This window comes from Sciurus carolinensis, chromosome 3, assembly GCF_902686445.1.
Source record: "Sciurus carolinensis chromosome 3, mSciCar1.2, whole genome shotgun sequence".
Classification (NCBI taxonomy): domain Eukaryota; kingdom Metazoa; phylum Chordata; class Mammalia; order Rodentia; family Sciuridae; genus Sciurus; species Sciurus carolinensis.
The window spans coordinates 182,379,543-182,399,757 of NC_062215.1; the positions used below are offsets into that span (position 1 = coordinate 182,379,543).

The 20,215-nt window shown below is 49.9% G+C and overlaps 1 protein-coding gene across 11 annotated transcripts in view; it reads left to right on the plus strand.

Annotated features, from left to right (window-relative positions):
• The first annotated feature begins 1,172 nt into the window (after positions 1 to 1,172).
• Positions 1,173 to 20,215, plus strand: part of Ankmy1 (ankyrin repeat and MYND domain containing 1) — a 57,945-nt gene continuing 38,902 nt past the window's right edge. For 8 of the 11 annotated variants that reach the window (XR_007107824.1, XR_007107825.1, XM_047546185.1 and 5 more), the window contains exons 1-4: positions 1,230 to 1,355; positions 1,465 to 1,625; positions 3,618 to 3,807; positions 6,652 to 6,795. Coding sequence is in view for 9 of the 11 variants with exons in the window: in XM_047546185.1 (XP_047402141.1) it covers positions 1,480 to 1,625; positions 3,618 to 3,807; positions 6,652 to 6,795 (480 nt within the window). In the remaining 2 variants the exon portion in view is untranslated. The other 3 variants (XM_047546182.1, XM_047546190.1, XM_047546188.1) reach the window with 3 other exon arrangements.

The following is a 20,215-nucleotide window of genomic DNA, read 5'->3' on the forward strand; positions in this document are numbered from 1 at the left end:
TCATTGGTTTAAGACCCGCCTGTGTAGCCTCATCCTTACTTGAGCATGTCTGCAGCCTCCAAGATAAGGCTGTGTTCCCAGGAATGGAGGGGGGACTGTAACTTATCTTTTGTGGGGAGGACACCACTCGACCCGCAACAGGTGGTTCGGTTTCACAGGTTTGTAGGGCGTTTTGAAGTTTTAGTTGACCGTTTTTCTTCCTCCTTTCTGTGCTGGGATTTGGACCAGAGCCTTCAGCATGCTTGGCAAGCACACTATCACTAAACAATGCCCCCAGTCCTTGACTGTTTTACATCTCTTAACAAATGCATTTTAAACAGCTCAGTTTGCCTCTGCTCGGCTCCCACGATGCAACTGGAGTGAGCAGGGCATGGGGAGATGCCAGGGGTTGAGAGGTCAAAAGTAGAGGACCCAGGAACCAAGGTGGGTACCGAGGGGCTAAAGAGGTCAAGGGAATAGACAGGGACTGGAGCGTGTAGGAGGGAACCCTAGGACGGCAGAGTCCTGGCTCCGCTGCCTTAGAGCCCAGAAAGATTGCTACTGGGGAGTCCTGGGGGCGTGGGCTTCTCGCGCTCTTTCATCTGGTTCTGGCAACAACGCCATTCTTGCCTCAGAGGGCCGGTCCTTGTCGCAGGAGGGCTTCCCACCACCGCTGCGCCTCTCCATGCCCCAGTACAGTTCACACCCCCCGAAGCCCTACTCTGGAGTCCCTGTCCCTGAGGGATTTCCCTGGCCTCGCCCCGCACCAGGCTGCGGCTCCCGCTGTGCCCTCCGCACACCCGTTTTACCAAAGCCCCACTTTGCAGTCAGGCAGGGCTTGATCAAGCCTTGGTCCCGAGTTCTAGTGTGACCGCGGGTCTCAGCTTCCCTCGTTCTCCCTCCTCGCGGATATTGGTAGTACCGTGCTCAGAGGCTGATCCACGGCGTCGCTGGAGACACTTGAAAGTCAGCAGGTTGGTTCAGCTACCGCACTAGCGGCAGAAGCAGGACTGAGTGTAGCCCTGCGCCGGGATTGGTGGAGGCGGAGCGTGGCGTGGCAGGGGGTGGGGCCAGAGGGCAGGGCAACCCTGCGCGGGGATTGGTGGAGGCGGAGTGGGGCGTGGCACGGGGCGGGGCCGTCTCCAGGGGAACCCGACGCTCTTCGCCAGCCCCTACTCCACAGTGTGGGCGTTGTGCTGGTGACCTCGGTGCCAGTCGGTTCTAGCTCTCTGAACTTCGGTGCGACTCCCAGGGCTGGGGTGGTGGCACTGGACTGGTGTCCGAAGGGACAGGGGCGTCCCAGGGCGTGGGCAGGCTTCTACGTGGGGTTCCGACCTTTCAGGGCCAGCTGCAGGGACAGCTAAGCGGCCAGCAAGGTGCGGCTACAGGAGGACGTGGTTGCCGGATCTGGGCAGAGGCGCTGTGGGTGCCCCCGGCCTCCGCAGCATCCTGAGGGCGGATGGTGGTCCCTGGCTCTGCTTCCAGGTTCAGAGGACAGACATGGAAGTTGGTGACTCCTCGGTCCCCCTGGACTACGCGGCCTCAAAGGCTTACAGCTCCAGAGGCGCACTGGAGGGGCAGAGCGGCCAGTCCCCTGCTGCCAAGGGCCAGGAATCCCTGGACAGTTACTCTTTCTTCACTGAAAGGTGCAGGGGACCCTTGGGCAGGGAGGTCAGACCATGACCCAAGGGCCCAGAATTAACCGGGATGCACAGTTGGGGCAGAACTTAAAATCTCTACAAGTTATATAAAAACTAGTCTATATAGAGAGAAAAGTCTCAAAATTGTCTTAGCAACCATTGAGGGAAGTGTCGTATGGGTGACTGGAATCCCATGCTCCATCTGGTCTTGTCCCTTTAGCCTGCCACACAGCCTTCCTGCCCATTTCAGTTCCTAGTGGATGGAAGGAACAGTTTTGTTACGGGGTAAGCGCTTCCCCAAGTCGGCACAGCTCCTTCACCTCTGTGTTGTTAACAGTAGGGCTACTCTGGGTCAAGGGCTGACCCAGGGCCTTATCTGTAGCATCTCATAGAATCCACCTGCAACTGACCCTGTGGTATCTGTCTGTGTGAATCTAAGGCCTCTGGACCTCAACATCCGGGTGTTGAAGCTCCAGCCCCAGTGTGATGGTGTTTGGGGTGAGCAGGGTTAGATGAGGACATGGGTGGGGCTCTGTGATGGATCAGTGCCTTACCACAAGAGGATAAGAGGCAGCACTTTGTTTTTAGCCAGTCTCTGCCATGTAAGGTTGCTGCTGGGAAGGTGTTGTCTGAAAGCTGGGAGGAGAGCCCTCACCAGGAACCAAATCTGCTAGCTCCTTGACCTCAGACTTCCAAACTTTAGACCTGTGAGAAATTAAGTATCATTGTTTCAGACCCCCACCCCATCTTCCCCCAGGCCATGGCAGTTTGTTACAGCTGCCCCAGCAGACTAACAGAGCTTCCATTTTACAGATGGGGAAACTGAGTCATGAAGGGGGCCAGGAGCCCATCTAGGCCAGCTGGCTGCAGGGGAAGATCCTGGCGGCCATTTCCAATGACCCTTGAGGGGACTTTACAGCTGACTGACTATGTTATGATTTTCTTGATTGACCTCAAAATTATCTCCATTTTTCTCAGGAAAAAAATAGCTTAAACATTTCTACATCTCCTATTCCCACCGTAGGTTATCTTTCCCCTTTATTATTAATTTTTGTTAAACATGCAGTACCTGTCCCACGTTGAAGGATGAGGAAATACAGGTGTTTAAGAGTTTGCTAGGTCAGTTGTAACAAAGCACCAAAGTCCAGTTTTGGAGGAGGAAGTCCAAGATCAAGGAGCCAGCAGGGTTGGCTCCTCCTCTCCGTGGCTTGTAGATGACCCTCTCCTTCCTCCACCCAGCCACATCCTCTTCCTTGTCTGCATTTCACTGGGTTCCAGTGTCCCCTTCTCATGGGGGCACCTGTTGTTTTGGAGTAAGGCTCATCTAATGACCCCACTTTAAAGGATCACCTCTGTGAGGACCAATCTCCAGATGAGGTCTCATTGTGAGGAGCTGGGTTTTAGGGCTCCAACATTAGTGTGTTGAGGGGGACACAATCAACCTGTAATAGCAGGTACGCAAGAGAGAAAACAAGCCTAATCCAAGCCCTGGTCATTGCCTGGCCGTGTCAGGTGTCTGTCTTTCTCTATGCCCATAACAATATGCCAAACATAGGTTCTGTGTTCTCAGCAGGAGAACACCTTCACTGTTGGACAGAAGCTATTCTTAGCCTCTGTGGGCCACAATTGGCATTTGGGGGTTGGCTGGTGGAGGGGTCAGGGTCTGAGTGTTCCCAGGCCCAGTGCTTTTAGCCAGACATTGAGACACCAGCATACAGCGTTCCCAGGGAGTTGGGAGGGCGTTAGAGTGTGTGTGTGTGTGATGGGTATCCATGTCTAAATTATGATGTGTACCTTTAGATAGCAAGAACAGGAAAGAATCAAATGTACCTTGTGCCCACACCTGACTGTGCACCTCAATATTCATATGCTAGAGCTCTTACCCCAGGTGGTGATACTTGGAGGTGGCATACTACTGTGGTCACCACCCACTCTGGACAGGTGCCCTGCAAGCGTTTCAGCCTCTGTTGCCACTGCCTCCCTCTGCTCTCTTCCTAGGGATGGGATAGTGGCCCCCAAAGAGGAAGGTGAGGAGTCTGAGAGCCCCCTGAGGGAGCAGGACCTGAAGGAAGCCTACATCCAGCTTGTCCATGGTGTGCAGGAGTGGCCAGACGGCAGTGTTTACCGAGGGGAGTTTGGGCTCAACATGAAGCTTGGATATGGTGAATTCTCCTGGCCCACGGGTGAGGTAAGTGGCTTGAACTTACCTCCTGCAGGGCCTGGGGCTGGGCCTCTCTCCTGAGAACCAGGTGATGGGAATCTCTGGACACCTCCACAGGAAGGATGTAGGCTAGCACCTTCCCTAGGTGAGGATGCCCAGAGGAAAGTTCCTCCAGACTCCCAGCAGCACATGGTTTCCTGGGGTGCATGGGAAGAAATTTGGGAAACTGATTTAAGAAAAATTCTTATTCTGGGCAAATGTTTTTAAATTGTGAATTGCTGCAATAACTTGTATACATACACTGGTGAAATTGCCTTGTGTTTAAGATAAAACAGATGGCAAAGCACATTTTAGAGAGAAAATGAAGACACATTCTTGCTGTCTGTGCTAGGCCATGCCCAGGACCTCAGGGGCCAAGACCAGGGGCCCAAAGCTGTTTGTGCCTCCTGGTGCCTGAGGCTTGGAGCAGTAGCTAAGTGTGCAGCAATTCTGGGGCATGTGCTGAGTCCTGGGGGCTCAGACCATCTCCCTGTGGGATGCAGGGTCTTGTAGATGTCCAGGTGGAGGATTCTGCCCTGGCAGTGCCTGGACACAGTGCAGTTCAGCTGAGGCCTTGTCAGGAGGCGACGCAGGGCTGTGTGTATTTGGGTGTCTTGAGAAAGTGCAGGGTGGTCCTGTAAAGCTGGAGCCCTCTGGGCAGTTGCTGACTGGTGTGACCTCTTGGGGGCTCATGGACTCACGGCTTCACCCCTCTGTTCCATGTGTGAATCTACCTCTGGAGATTTGGTTTCTCTGACCTTTTGACCCAAGGCTGGGGACACCTGGGTCAGCTCTTAACATTTGCCTTGGCTCCCCAGTTAAAGAAACAGTAGATGAAACAGGAACCTCTCAGCCCCAGTTCCAAAGTCTTGTGAGCCTGTTGGTCAGCCCAGCTTGGGTCTGGTGACTGCTCATCCTGACACCTGTGGTTTTGGATGGGACCATGGCAGACATAGCTGTGGTCACCTGCTCTTTTCAACAAGGGCGGTTCAGAGTATAGGTGTTGCTTGGAGGGTGGTCAGGCCATGGAGGGACACACTTGCCCAGAAGAGAGCACAATGGGGAGAAGATTGGGGTGGGGGGTCTCATGACAGAGTCTGAAGAATGTGAGGTGTAGGGCCAGGAAGAGGGCCAGGAGTCCCCCAAGATCACAGAGCAGGATTGTCTGCACAGACCAGGGCCTGTCTACCTGAGTGCACCCCAAGCTCAGGGGAGATGCCCGGGCTCCTGACCAGGGCCTTGGCGGGTGCTGAGCTCCGAGATGGTGGTCTTTGGCCTTTGGCTTGTCTCTCTCTGACTCACATGGCATTTGCCGGGCCTGGTTCATTGTTCACAGTCCCTGGTTCACAGTCCTCCTGGACCCAGGTTTTCCCAGGGATAGGAGAACATGGCCAGTGTGTTGAGGCGGGGGTGGGGGGGCAGCTTCGTTACTGCTGGGACAGGGGCTACTAGGTGCATGGCACAGATGCTGTCCAGCTGCAGCAGCTCGTGACCCAGGGAAGTCAGAGGACAAGAGAGCACCCCTCTTGAAGACCTGAGCACACTGACTGTGTTTGAAACACATTATGCAGCCGTGTCCATTCTGAGGCCTGAGGAGGGGCCGAGAGGATGATGGCTGCACTCGCCACCTGTGCTCTGAGGATGGCGCAAGGGTCTCATATGTGGAAGTGTGGAGGGCCGAGGGCTGAGTGTTTCCACCACAGTTTCCTTTAAATGATTTGTAACTTGTGATTTGTGTGTGGGAGGGAGTGGACTCTGAAGCTGCTCCTAAATCCTAGGAATCGTGTGCTTTGGCAGAAGGGTGATCCCATTCTGATTGCCTCTCTGCTCACCAAGTGTTCTTCATGGGCCAAACTTTGTCACCAATGGAACCCAAATTTAATCCAGTAGAAACTGAAATGGCCTTTCTTGGTTCTTGTGACTAAAAGTTGAGGGGTAATGTAGCCTCAGGCTGGGCTGGATTCAGGAGCTCTAATGATCCAGTCATATCCCCCTCTTTCTGTCTTCACAGGGGGGCCAAGACTGGCCTTCCACTGGCCAGTCCCTAAGGGCTGCTGCACACACTCCTGAATGAAAAGTCCCTAGCTGAATGCAGGTGTGCCTTAGGGTTAGGTTATGTGACCAAACCAATCCAGGCTGGAGCTGCGGTGAGGAGTCCTTGTGTGGGGCCCCATGGGGTCTTGCCCCTGCAGAAAGGGCAGTCCTCATCGCCTTCCTATGGGGTACTGTGTCTGGTTGCCTGAGCGCTCAGGCCCAGTCTTTTCTAACATAGCTGGACCACGGGATGGGTGTGGCTCAGGAGAGGGTCGGCTCAGCACACTCACCCTGATGTTCATGGCTGGGGAGGGGAGCACCAGGGCCCAGCCCATGAGTCCCAGTCCTGAGAAGTCCTACCCTGGCAAGAGCCACCTCCCCTGCCAGCCAGTCTGTGACCTGATAGGGTGCCCTTTGGGGTGGGCCCAGGATTCCTGAGTGGGGAGGGGATCCTGCCCAGATCCAGAGTGTACGTGGTCCGTCCTTCCTGATGCCCCATCTCTAGCCAGTTCTGACACCTCCAAACTCTGCAGCTGAATAGAGAGCAGGAGAGGGGCGTGGTTGCCAGGGCCTGACTGCCAGGCTCTGCCAGTGCTTGGGGCAACCACTCTCATCTCACTTTGGCCACCTGAACTTGAAGGGGGCCCTGGGGCCAGGCACCGGGAGGCCTTGCATATCCCAGCCCCATTTGCAGCAACTGGGTGTGGAGTCTGGGCTCAGAGGGCCACTGTCCCAGTCTGAGTGCCTGAGGGTGGCCGTTTCCCAGGCACCAGGCCTACTGACCTCTCCACTTCACAGACCTACCACGGGCAGTTTTATCGGGATCACTGCCACGGCTTGGGCACCTACATGTGGCCCGACGGCTCCAGTTTCACGGGCATGTTTTACCTTAGCCATCGAGAAGGCTATGGCACCATGTACATGAAGACAAAGCTTTTCCAGGTGGGGAGCACCTGCTGCCAGGCAAGGGGATGGGGCCTGTGTGTGGAGGTGAGGGGCGGGGCCACCTGTTCCTGAAGGGGCAGGGCCTGCGTGTGTGGAGGTGAGGGGCGGGGCCACCTGTTCCTGGAGGGGCAGGGCCTGCGTGTGTGGAGGTGAGGGGCGGGGCCACCTGTTCCTGAAGGGGCAGGGCCTGCGTGTGTGGAGGTGAGGGGCGGGGCCACCTGTTCCTGAAGGGGCAGGGCCTGCGTGCGTGGAGGTGAGGGGCAGGGCCACCTGTTCCTGGAGGGGCGGGGCCACCTGTCCCTGGAGGGGCGGGGCCAGCGAGTGTGGAGGCGAGGGGCGGGGCCAACTATTCCTGGATGGGCGGGGCCCGCGTGTGTGCAGGTGACCCTGTGTTTAGACTACTGTATAAAAAGATATTCAGGTTTCCAGGAAGTTTAAGTATAAGCATCTTTCTTATTTTAATGAGTGTAGTGGTTCTAACAATAAGGATATAAATAGAAAATGAAAACCTTATTTCATTCTTCAGAAGGATGTTAGCAAGTTGTATATCCCCCAGGTTAATGAAATATACCCTGCACATTCAATTTTTTTTTAAGTATGTGAACTGGATCATCCTACGCATATTATCTGACACTTGCCTTTTTCTGGAGAACACCTCTCGTCTTTCAAATACACATATTCTTTTCTCCCCTTTAATTATATTGCAGTATAAATTTCAATAAATCTAAAAAAATATAGAGTTCTGAGAGTTTGGAAAAGCACGAGGTGTGTGATCGCTGTGGAGAGGAGGTCATGGAAGGCCCTTTCCCCCGGGGAGACGCGTGTGTGTGGTCAGGTGGCGCCGGGCCTGGACCCTGCAGTGCGCCTGCGAGGCCCCAGCCTCGGCTAGGTTCTGCACACTGGAGTCGCAGCCGTGTGGCACATGTTCTCAGTCTGTTCCTTTTCGCTTTCAAACACTTTTCCATAATATGGAGCCACTGCAGCTAAACTTTGAAGACACTGAGGTTGTTTCCAGTTTGGAGTGATTAAAATGAAGCTGCTGTGAGCATATATATCGGTTTGTGTGTACAAGTAAATATTGCACATAGGTCGTGGCTCAGTGGTAGAGGGCTTGCTTGCCATCTCTGAGGCACTGGACTCCACCACATAATGTGAAAAAATAAAATAAAGGTTTCGTGTCCATCTGCAACTAAAAAAGTGTTTAAAAAGAAAAAAACACAGGTTCTCACTTCACTTAGGACCTAGCTGGGCCTGGTGCTGTGCGTCATGTGGCCAGTGAATGCTCTGCACCCCTTGTCCCCACCAGCTCTGTGGGCGCTCCTGTCTGGGGCACACTGTCCCCTCAGTATTGTCAGGGCTGCTTCCTGCTGGCGGTTCTGAGAGTCGAGGCTCACTGTGGGCCGTGGGTGTCCCTCGCTGATTGACAGGGGCCATCCCCTGGCCACAGCTGCACCTTCTTTCTTCTCCAGCAGGACTGACCTGCTGGAGGATCATCAGTGTTATGCTTTTCCCCCCAAATCAGCTTCCCTTTCAGTGGATCTTCTCTGCATTTGGTTTTTGTTTCGTTACTGCATTCTTTAACTATCCCCCTGGATAATCTGCTGTTCTTTTCTAATTTAATGGTTTTCTGCTTTGCTTTTTATCTAATACACATATTGGCTCTGTGTTTTGATTCTATCATATTATCATTTTCATTCAGTTCTAAATTTATTGAACTTCCACTGTGACTTCTCCGCCCATGGGTTCTTTAACAAGAATACTGCTCATGTTCAGAGTCTGGGCTCCAGTTGCTGGTGTTGTGCCCCTGTGCCTGTGTGACTTCAGCTCTCTGCACCTGGGAGACTTGCTCTAGGACCCATAGCTGCCTCCTCCAGCGTTTCTGGTCCCCACAGGCAGGCGGTGCATCTCTGCGGTTGTCCAGAACGGTGTCCCTTAGGTCACTTGTGCTGTTTGTGTTGTTCTAAACCTTGTATAAACTTACCAAGGATTTTCACATGCTCATTCTGCTAGTGACAGAGCTGTGCTAGAGTCTCCCACGACTTTTCATTACTCCTTATAATCCACAGCATACCTTAGACATGTGGAGACAATGTTATTGGATGAGGTAGAACTTTAGATTTATTATATCTTCCTGGTAGTTTCAGCATTTTATTTTTATGAAGTAATAACTTTTTAAAAAACAATCTCTAATGCTTTATAATACAAAGTCTGATTTTTAGATATTAAAAAAGCTGCATCAGCTTTGGTGGGTTATTTTTGCTGTGGTGTGTCTTTCTCTGTAATTCTACTTCCAATCTTCTTTGTTTTTGTTTTAGATATTTCTTCTCTTTATTCTTAAGAAGAGTATATATATGTGTGTGTTTATTTAAAAATGATCCAATAGTCACTTTTGGATACTTGGACTTGCATTGTCCGATTGGTGGACCAATCTCACTTGTCTACTGAACACATGAGATGTGGCTGGTCCAAATTAAGGTGTGCTGCAAATTCAAGACTCACCCTGGATGTTGAAGACTCAGCAAGAAAAAATGAAAAATATCTCAACAATTTTGAATATGAAGCATATGTTGAAGGTGATAGGTTGGAAAACTTGAGTTGAATAAAAGTATTACCTCAAAATTAATTCCACCTGACTTTTACTTTTTGTAAGTGGCCACTATAAAATTTAAAATCATGCATGTGGCCAATGATTCTTCAGCTTTAGGCCACATACATTTAATATCAGCAGTAGTGCATCGGAGGTTAAATCTGTTTTCATGCATGCGGTTCCCACTCTGAACCTTCTCTGTCTTGCCTTCCTTTGGGTTGATACAATGTTTTTAAAGACCAGTCCTTCTCAGGTTGTTAGTGTGCTGGCTTGGATAGAAGTGTGTCGGAGCTTGGTCTCCAGGGCTGCATCACTGAACTGCACACTAGCCCCTGCAGCGTCATCAATCTCAGGCCATGAACATATTCATCCCCTCCTGGGTTCATCCCACACCTACGGATTTTCAATAGATCCCAATAATAGTACATAATTCAAAAGTGAGAAATGAAGTTAAAATAATCTAAGATTCTAGCGTTTTCCTGGAGGAAAGGAAAAGTATCATTCAGAGTAGAATTACTCATCCACAACTCATGCTGGAATTTCTGGAGTAGTGCTAGAAAAATAGAAAGAGTGCCAAACCTCAAAATGGTGGCGCATGTCAGCATTTTGTTGCTGTAACAAAATACCCGAGGAAAACAACTGAGAGGAGAAAAGGTTTATTTTGGATCATGGTTTCAGAGGACTCAGTCCATGGTCAGCTGGCACCACTACTCTGGGCCTGAGGCAGGGCAGAACATTATAGCAGAAGGGCACAGTGGAGGAAAACTCATCAGCTCATGGCAGCCAGGAAGCAGAGAGAGAGAGGAAAGGGCCAGGGTCAAGGGACAGTGCCCAAGGACATAACCCCAAGGACCACTTCCTTCAGCTGGTTTCCACCTCCTGCAGTCTCTACCACCTCCCGACAGTTCACTCAGCTGTGAATCCCTGTGTTAATCCAGTGAGAGGGTTGGAGGCTCAGGACCCACTCACTCACTTCCCCAAAGTCACACCCCCAACACTGGTGCCCTGGAGACCAACTTCCACACACTTCACAGCCAGACCAGCACACTGGTCATCTGAGAAGGACTGATTTTTAACAATAAAATGTCAGTCCAAACGAAGACAAGAGGAGTGGGAACAGTGCATAAGACATCATCGACCTCAACACACTACTGCTGATACTAAATGTATGTGGTCTAAAGCTGAAGGATCACTGGCCACATGCATGATTTTAAATTTATAGTGGCCACATTACAAAAAGTAAAAAAAAAGTACACTCTGACTCATCCAGTGCGCACCTCAAATCTGTACAGCACTTTCCAAGTCGACGCACTCAGTGAAGCAGCCCAGCTTGTCCACCTGTCTACCTCTGTGCCTCCAGACACCCTGCACACGCAGCAGGTGCGTGGATCGTCCCGGCAGCCACCATCCCTGCTCTTCCACCGTCCGGCTTCCTGCCTGTCACCGGCACCATTTTCTTCCTGCCTGAATATGACCCTTAGACTCTCAGTGTGAGATTCTGACCTGAGATTAGCTCTGTCACCTTAGTTCCTCAAGACATCTCTGGAAGAAACAGACGTGGGGCTCGAGGGCTGACTACCAGGCATGGCCCAGATTCTCACCATTTCTTCCTGGCATCTGTTCTTGCTGTGGACATCAGCTAATGGTTGCTCTTTTGAATAATTGTCCTTGGCTGCTTGAAGGTTTTCTTTGGGTTCCTCAAGTTTCAGTGTGATGTTTTCATGGATCAGGAAAAGGCTCAACCACACTGCGTCAGGTGCTGCCTCTGCCCCTCCCTCTGCTCTTCCTGGGAGCGCAGCTGTGCTCTGGAGTGTCTCACTTCCATGTCTTCCACTTGCTGGGGTGGGGGTGGGCACGGGGGCTGGGGATCACACCCAGGGCCTCATCTTGCCAGGAGCTACATCACCAGTCTTTTTTTTTTCCCATTTTATTTTGAGACAGCGTCTCCCTAAGCTGCCCAGCTGCCTGGAACCAGGGACTTTCCTGCCTCAGCCTCCTGAGTAGCTGGGGTCACAAGCATGCCACCACACCTGGCCACGTCCTCCATTTTTATGCTGAGCATTTTATTCTTCTAGTTGAATGATTCTTTTGGTTTTTCTTTGTGCTTTTTAGCCCAATTTTATTGAGATATAATTTGTACACAGTCAAATTGATGGATTTTTGGGCGCCTCGGTGAATTTTGGACAGATGTGTCTAAATGCCAGCACTCTGGTCATGACTTAGAGTGTCTGCCCTGGCCCTCTGGAGCCCACCGCCCTGCCCCTCTAGTCCTTGGTGACCACACCTGGCTTTCCATCTCTGCGTGGGCCTCTTTTCTGTGAGTGTCACGTTGGTGGAGTCCTGCTGCTGTGGCATTTATGTTTCCCTGGCTTAGGGCGTGGCCTGGGGGACTCAGGCTGTCCTCCCTGCCTTAGAGGCTACTGTCTTTTCATTATGGAGAAGTAGTCCGCTGTATGGCTACAACATGACTTTTTAAAAAGTTCACCAATAGATGCACGTTTAAGTCCTTTCGAATGTTTGTTATCACAAATGAAGTCACTAAGAATAGACCGCAGCGCTTCCCGGGGACGTGTCTTCGTTCTCTCCTAAGGCGGGGTCGCTGGTCCTAATGTGACCATGTAGTAGTTCTGGTAGTAACTGCCAGGCTGCTCTCCAGGGAGGCTGTGCCCGCTTGCCTTTCAGCCTCCGAGGGTGCTGGGGGCTCTGCGTCCTTGTCAGCACTGACATGGCTGTTGTTTTGATTTGGTGTCCCTGTGGTGTTGTCTTGTTGTGGTCCGACTCTGCAGCATCCGAATGTGAGAAATCCAGGTGCCACAGGAATCACACGTGTGCCCGGAAGCAGCTCGGCCAGGCAAGCTTCGCCTCTCAGAAGGACAGGCTTCAGAATCTGGGGAACCAGTGCAGCTGGACGGGCAGCCCCCCACTTTTGTCCCTAAGGCAGTGCTGTCCCTTGCTCTGGTAGGAGGAGCTGGGGTCACAATCTACACCACTGGCTAAGTTTAAAACTGGGGCGGGCAAGGGGAAGGACTCCGGTTAAAATGGCTATAATTGGACCTTAATCCCATTTACGGCTGAATGCTGTGTTCTGAGAATGGGCCACTGAACTTTCTGTTTCTCACAAGTCCTCCCTTTTTTATGACTTTTGGTCTCGTTTTCATTTTTGTTCTTGTGGCCTTTGGTGTTGCCATCCATCCTAGACACGCTAACTTTCTGAGGTGGAAACTGCACGTGGTAATGAGTTCGCCCCTTGTTAGTAGTTCAGATCACCTTCCTGATGATCAGGAGCACCTGGTAAGGTCGTTCCCAGCTCAGCTGAAGCTTGTCTTCTTTCCAGGTCTTGATTAAAATCAAGTCGCCAGGCTGGACATGAAGAATTGCAAACTCCAGAAAAAGAGTCTGAGTAGCAGCTCGTAATAGTCATACCAGAAATGAAAACAACCAAAACAAATTTTTAAAAAAGAAAGAAAAGAAAAAGAAACATAGGTCTCAAACTGACTCAGAACAAACTGCGGCTCTGACAGAGCTTTTTGTGATATTTACCAGGCGCTCCTGTGTAAAAACCCTTCCTTTATCACCTCCCAGCTTTACTGACTTTTAGGAGGACTGACACAACGCACATCTCAAGTAAAAGAGCCATTGCCTTTTAGACGTCCATGCATGGCTCTGCTTTGGTCATACTCTCCGGCCAGGTGTTTAAGGCCGAGTTGGTCAAAATCGACCTCGTTCCCATCCACTGTTAGGATCAGCTGAGGTTGTCAGGGGTCACTCTTGGGAACGTGTGAGAAGCCTCTTGGCTCCTTTAGCTTTTCCTCTGCCAGTGTGTCATGTGCAAGGATGGGTCAGTGTCTTGCTGACCACATGTGGCTTCCTTGGAAGCATCAGGGACATGCCCTCTCAGTGGCCCTTCTCCTTGCAACATGTGAACTGATTGGCTTCCTGTTCTCCAGGGTCCTTACTATCCCCCCAATAGGGAGGTTGGGTAGCTCAGCAGAGTCACAGGGCCCTTAGAGGGTCCTCTTGTTCCCTGGGTCCTGGTTGATCTTAGAGGGCAAGGGCCAAAATATTGGCTGCTTTTTCTTTGGCCCTTTTACTTCCTTAACTTTGGTCTCCAGGTCACTTTCACCAGTCTGGGAGTTCTGGGTTTTTAACTTCAATATCTATTAATTTTAATTTTAGTCACCCCTCCATTTAATTGGGGTCAGTATTTATGCTGGAAGTCAGGCTTATACCCTATCTGTCCTATAGGTGATGGCTTATTATCTCAAATTACTCAAGTTGTTCTATTAAGAAGCAGCAAAATATTAAGAGGCAAGGGTTATAAAGTTCTATAAAAAAAAATACAAGATGAAATTAACAAGACCAGAAGCATGTGTAGTTTGTATAATAGTTTTGAACCAAGAAACATAATTTCTATAACACTAATATATCTTTGGTATCCATTTTTCCTCCACAAAGACCCATAAATTTATCAACTCAATCACATATAAGATCCTATACAAATTTTACTTTCTTTTAAAACTCTTTTATAACCTTAAATACCTTTTATAATTTATCTAATTCTTCCCTTAAGTTTTGTATTATATCCCTTGTTTATTTTTGAGATCGCAGTAATCCTTACAACAAAAAAATCTATCTTTTGAACATAACTTTAAATGTGCCTAATTCTGGCCTACTTTGGAGCCTTCCTAACATGGAGTAGGGTGAGAGGTAGAACCTTATCTCAGATGAGTTGGGGCTCTTGACAAATCTGAGGTAAAGTGCTTCATTTCTGAAGCTGATCTTTGTTTGCCTCTTCCTTAAATACCACTTTACCAAGTTCTCATATATCATTTCCTGAATCTATATGAATATCAGTTAACACAATATAACATTACGTCTGAAATATAAAACAAATAAAAGTTGAGAGAGCTAATTTAAATCAGACTCCTTATTACCTTCCAAAAACACATTTAAATCCATATTCCAGTGTAAAGAGTAACAAAAAATTATATATATAATATATGTATAACTTATTAATAACAGCTTACCTTTATCCAGTTACAAAATGTTAAATGACATAAATACCAACAAAATTAGTTATTTCTATATAAATCTGAAGGAAACTATTTCTACAGACAATTTTAGTTTGGAGAACAATGCTCCCCTACGCTTTACATTTTAAAAGGCTTGTATACTTGAAGAACATGAATACATCTAATACACATAGAAGCCAGTAATGGTTAGGGTCACAGTTACACAGATGTCCTTATTAACTAAGTTTAATTTTAATATTAAAACTTAGACAAGACTCACAAGGTTCGCAGATGTACACATAACAAGTCGTAAAGTAATCACTTAAAAGATCTTAAAACAGATACAAACCCTAACTCCTTAAGACTTAGTTTCCCTAAGTAATAAGACCTAACAGATGCAGGTAAGTATCTTGATGAGAGGAGATCAGCTTGCTGTTCTAAATACAGGGAATTCGCAGATTAAAGGCTGACCATAGAAAAAACCCTAAATAACTTCGACTATGCTGATCATAGCCAACTTAATCACGTACTTGAACTTTTTTGAGATTTACCTTTCAAAAACTCTTTGAAACTTACCTAGACATTCTACGTCTTGTTTACTTTACCATAGAAAACTTTCTCATCCAGAAACATTTATTTTTCCTTTTAATTTTCCATCCTAAAATATATTTCCATACTTATAATTTTCTTACATCTCTCTTTTATTTATTGCTGACTCTTTCTTAAATTTACGTTCCGAAAAAATCTTTATGAAATTTCTGTCTTTAGATAAATTACTTCTTTTTAATAAGTTTTTTTTTAACAGTATTTGAATGGGAACACAGCTGAAACTTTTTGTACTCTTTGCATACACCTGTTAGAATTTTAACCTTGCTTTTAAGATCCAGAAACAAGCAATATTAAATGTTTTTCCATTCACCAATTTAAAAAAACACATTTAATAGACCCAAATATATGTTATCTTTGGAATTCAATAACTCAAGAGTACTTGAATTTATAGTTAGTTGACATTTTAGTATTTTAATGTTGCAAATTAATTAGATGTATCTTCTAACAAACACATTTATGAAGATTAATCCCATTTATGTTAAAACTAATTCATCCATTCATAATTTAGGTTACTCATGAAAACAAAGGTGTCAGACAAGTCTAGTTAACACTTTAAGTTAGTTATTCCTGCTGAAGAAGAATCCTGAGATGACATGGGCATTGCATTTTAAACATTTTATAGAAACCAACTCTCTGATTGGCTGGCCCCTAGAAGAACGTGGGTTAGTAATATGAGAGGAAGGCATCTTTACTCTTTCCAATTTAGATTGACCCTTTCTGTTTAAGTTTTATTTAAGTCACATGAATGTAAAGGCATTTGGATCCCTTCATTTAGCTTATGAGTACTCATTTATCTATAAGCCATTTTGATACCAGGTATGTGATATGGACACAGGCTTGTGTGTAGATGTGACCTGACAGGTGTGCACACGTGCACATAAAACACAGCCAACAAAGATTTGTAGCTCTTTACCAGGTATTAAATTCCTACAGGTAGGAGGCAAAGGAACCATCAGAGTTAACCCTCAGAAATTAGAATAGAGCCTGTCACAGATTTTCACAGCATGACCCTGACGTAAACAGGCCGGTGCAGCTGGGAACACTGGGAACAGGGTCTGCGGCCGTGGTGGACGCTGAGATCAAAGGTTCGGGAGGCCCCTTGTCCTCCATGGGGCAGACTGACTCCCACATCATCACCGTTTATTTCCCCTGCTTGGGACCCTTCAAAGGAAGGAGGACCTGTTCACACGGCGTCTTGCCATTGTCCTCCCTGCCCTGGGCCTAGAGTGTTCAGTCCCTGGTCTCGGTTCCTATGACTGAGCCCCTGTGCACTTGACCCCCGTGGAGGCCTCTCACACTCCGGGCTCCCGTGTGCTCTTGCACACCCACATCCTGCTCTCCGGGCTGTGGTCTCAAGTTTCTCAGTCACTCTCACACAACCTCTGGGACTTGCTGACCTCCAAGGAAGGACTTCTCTATCTTGAGCTCCAGCAGATTTTCCACCTTGTTCCGAGCACGGAGGGACCTGGTGGCCACGGTGCTTGCTGGGCCTTTCCCTGTGTGGCTGATCCGCTTTCCATGTTGTCAGCCCCAGGGATGGCGGGTTCCTTTCCCCACGGCAAGGCCACTGCCACAAGGCAGCAGGTGAGTCTCTTCTAAGGAGGGCGACCCCACGACCCCCTGGGGCAGAGGGTGGAGCCCTGTGCTGGGCCCCAAAATTGTTAGAAATCCAGGAGCATGAATGAGATGTGTTCCCAAGGGGGCTGGCGGGACACGCTGCTTCTGCAGAGGGGCTACTGAGCAGATGTGGCTGTGTTGGATCCCACGTCCATGTTAAGGCTAAATACTCTATTTTGAAAATAGAGCACTCGACTTTCTGTTTCTGATGCTAGTAACTAATGATGTTGGGCATTTTTTCTCATTCTAATTTGCTGTCTGTGTGTCTTCTGGGTAAACTCTGTGTTTGCACGTAGCACTTATTACGTTGGTATGTGTTCTTGTTGGGCTGTGTTCTCCAGAATCCAGAGCTCTTGGTATATCTATTGTGCCATGCAGCATTTACCAGTGATAGATTTGTAAGGATTTTCCCTGAGGATAGCCTGCCTTTTCATTTTCTCGACAACATTTTTAAAAAAAGCAGACTTAATGAAAGTGTGATGATATTCAACTTATCAAAGTTTGTTCCATAACTTCTGCTTTTCTTGATTCCTGTTTAACAAGTCATACTGGGGCCGGGACGTGGCTCAGCGGTAGAGTGCTCGCCCAGCAGGCGTGAGGCCCTGGGTTCCATCTCCAGGACCAAAGGGAAAACGAGATAAAGAAGGAGAGGAACCAACAGCGAAGGCATGGTTACTGAGGCTTTCGTCTGCTTCCCTCTCAGTCTTATGGCTTTGGCTCTCCATTTAGTTCTGTGATCACTGATTAATTTTTGGTTTTGTGTGAAGCAAGGTGAGTTCATCTGGCACCTTTCATTTTGAAGGAAGTCGTCCGCTGCTGTCTGGTCCCGGGGTGGTGTGCACAGGAAAGGCAGACACTCGCTTCCTGGTCCCGGGGTGGTGTGCACAGGAAAGGCAGACACTCGCCTCCCCAGTTCGTCACAGCGTTGGAATGCCCTGCTCCGTGGTGAGGGACAAGGGTTGGCCTTCTTCGTTGTCAGATGCTCCCATGTTCTCAGCGTGTTGCTGAGCCCAGCGGGCAGCCTTGTGGTGCCTCTGGTGCCTGCTGGCCGGCCTTGGGGCAAGGACTGGGCGTCTCCGGCAGGCTCGCCTGGGGGTCCCAGGGTCTCAGCTAACAGCTGCCTTCGCCTGGTGCTTCTTTTCTCTTAGGCTGGAACTTCATTTGTAACCGTCAGCAAAGTCCTTTGCTCACTGCATCTCATCAGATGTGTCAGTGGTCCTGGACGGCAGCTGGGCAGTGCTGTGCCATCTCGATTTCTGCTCGGGTCACACTCTTCCCGTTCTTCTCCTCCCTCAGGCTTGTCCCAGGGGCTGTGGACCCAAATGGTGGGTCTGGAGACACACGTGTATGTCCTCTCAGCTAAGCCACCACCTGTGCAGAAGGCTCTTCTTGCCATTCTTACCTATTTTAGGGGTTTACTTTTAAAATCTTTCTTTGATTTTATTTTGTAATCATCTAGAAAATCAACCTTGTTTCAAAGTCAGCCCAGGACACAGGTTTGCCAGCTCGACTCCTACATCTGCGTCCTCCCTTGCCCCAGATGACTGTTGTTTAGGGTTTGGAGCGAATCTCTGCATGGGCAGAAGACAGACGGGTGTGGGCGTAGCTCCACTTCCTCTCTGAGCGGTGGGAAGGGCGCCCACCTGCAGCCTCCTGCCCTCCTGCAGTTGGTTTGAGGGACTGGCCACGTGGATGTTCCTCAGTGGAGGGTTTTCTAGGCTCTTCTCTCTGCGTTTTTGGTGCCCTGGAAGGGGGATGTTTGGTCAAAAGATGCATTTGGAGAACAGAGCTTCCAAGCTTGCGCTCTGTTGTGTTCTGTGGACAACGGCCTTCCTGTGACTGACCTTTGGTTATCAGTGTGATTTGCTGTTAGAAATACTGTTGTGGGAAGGAATTTGTGCATGTGACTCTTCTGACACCTGTTTCCTCTCACTGGACTCCTGAGTCAAAGGACCGGCTCGAGGGCATTAGGGAATGACCTTGGGCTCTGCACAGGCGCAGGGTTACCTGCCCCTGGCTGGCCTGTGACACCTGCCCTTTTGTGCCCCCCTCTTAGTCTTTGTCCTGTTCTTGCTGCCCACTCCCCAGGGGCTCCCTAAAGCTTCCCAGCTGAACGTGCACCCGCCTGCTGCCCCTGCCAGGCCCCCAGCCCTCACCCTTGCTCCTTTCCACACCCCTGTGACCTCTGGCCCCTGAACCATGGCACAGGCTCTTTTGGGACTGCCCCTGCCACCCGCCTCAGCGGCCTCGCCCAGCAGGTCAGCCTCGTGCGGTCACTTCCCAAGTCAGCCCACTGCCCAAGGCCTCTTTCAGGCTGCAGCTCTTCGTGGGCAGGGCTGGGTGACCCGAGGCCTGGCATCTCCAGGGCCCTGCTCAGGACTGCAGGCCGGGGTGCCCAGCGGGGGTGTCTGTGGGTCTGCGCAGGAGGCTGAGGCGGGAGGGCACGGGCTTCTGGTGGGGTGGGCACTGCACCCGCCGCTTTGTCCCAGGCTTCTGCCCCTAGCTTGCTGCCCAGGTGCCCTCAGTGCTGCCTCAGGAGGGCGTCCTCTTGGGGAAGCTGGGCTCCTTGCTGCATGCCCACACTGACCCTGTGTACTCTTTCTTGCCAGAGACCCTCCTGGGCCCTTTTCTTTCCTCTCTGATATCCTTGGGGTTGGGGAGATGCTTCCCAACGACATGGAAACATCTGGAAAGGCCTGAAATTTGTGCTGTCTGCTGGGGTCTCTGGAAGCATCTTCCTCCTCTCTCCCCCTGTCTGCCCCGCTGCGAGGTTCACACCCATCATCAGGGTCTCTCTGGCCCGCTGCCAGCCTCCACCTGCCATGCTGCTGCCCGGCGGAGGGGGTGTGGGCAGACCTGTGGTGTTAGTGTTTGAATGCTGGGGCCTTCTGGGAAACTGAGGCAGCGCGAAGACCCCTCCTCCTTCAAGCCCCGATCAAGTCACAAAGATTTCCAACTGTTGCTCAGCGTGACAAGCATGAGTCCACTGAAGGAAAAGGGAAAGGGGACACTCAAGGGAGAGAGTGGGTCCTCTCAGAGAGAAGAGGGACATGCCTCTCCCACCTCCAGTTTTCCTGGGGTCCCAGAGAAGTTTCTAGAAAGTCCCACCCAGGTCCACCTCTTGACTTTTGACGACAGCAAGATGACATCAGACTTTCAAGTTCCCTCTGCGGTGGCAACTCAGGGTCACCTTGGCCCACGACCGGTTCTAATTGGACTCTTATGCCTTCTCACAGATTTTACGGTTAGGAGGAACCACCCTTACCTCCCAGAGCTTCCGGATCTGGTGGCAAAGGTCTCCCCTTCGGACTAACTTGGGTCCTCTCCTCAGCATTACTTGGGCCTGCATTTCTCCTGCAGATAACGGGCAGTGTGCTGAGAACAGTGACATACCCCGTCCCCTGAGGCCAGGCAGGGCTGTGGGCAAATTGCTTCTTGGAAAAGAGGGCATGTGGGGTCGGCAAGCGGGCCCCCTTTATGGAATCATTTCCTTAACCTGTGTGCCCACCACGTGCATCTGTCTGTCCCCGTCATTAGGGGACCAAGTGGGACAGCTGACTAACCTCTCTGCTGTGCGGAGCCAACATGCGAC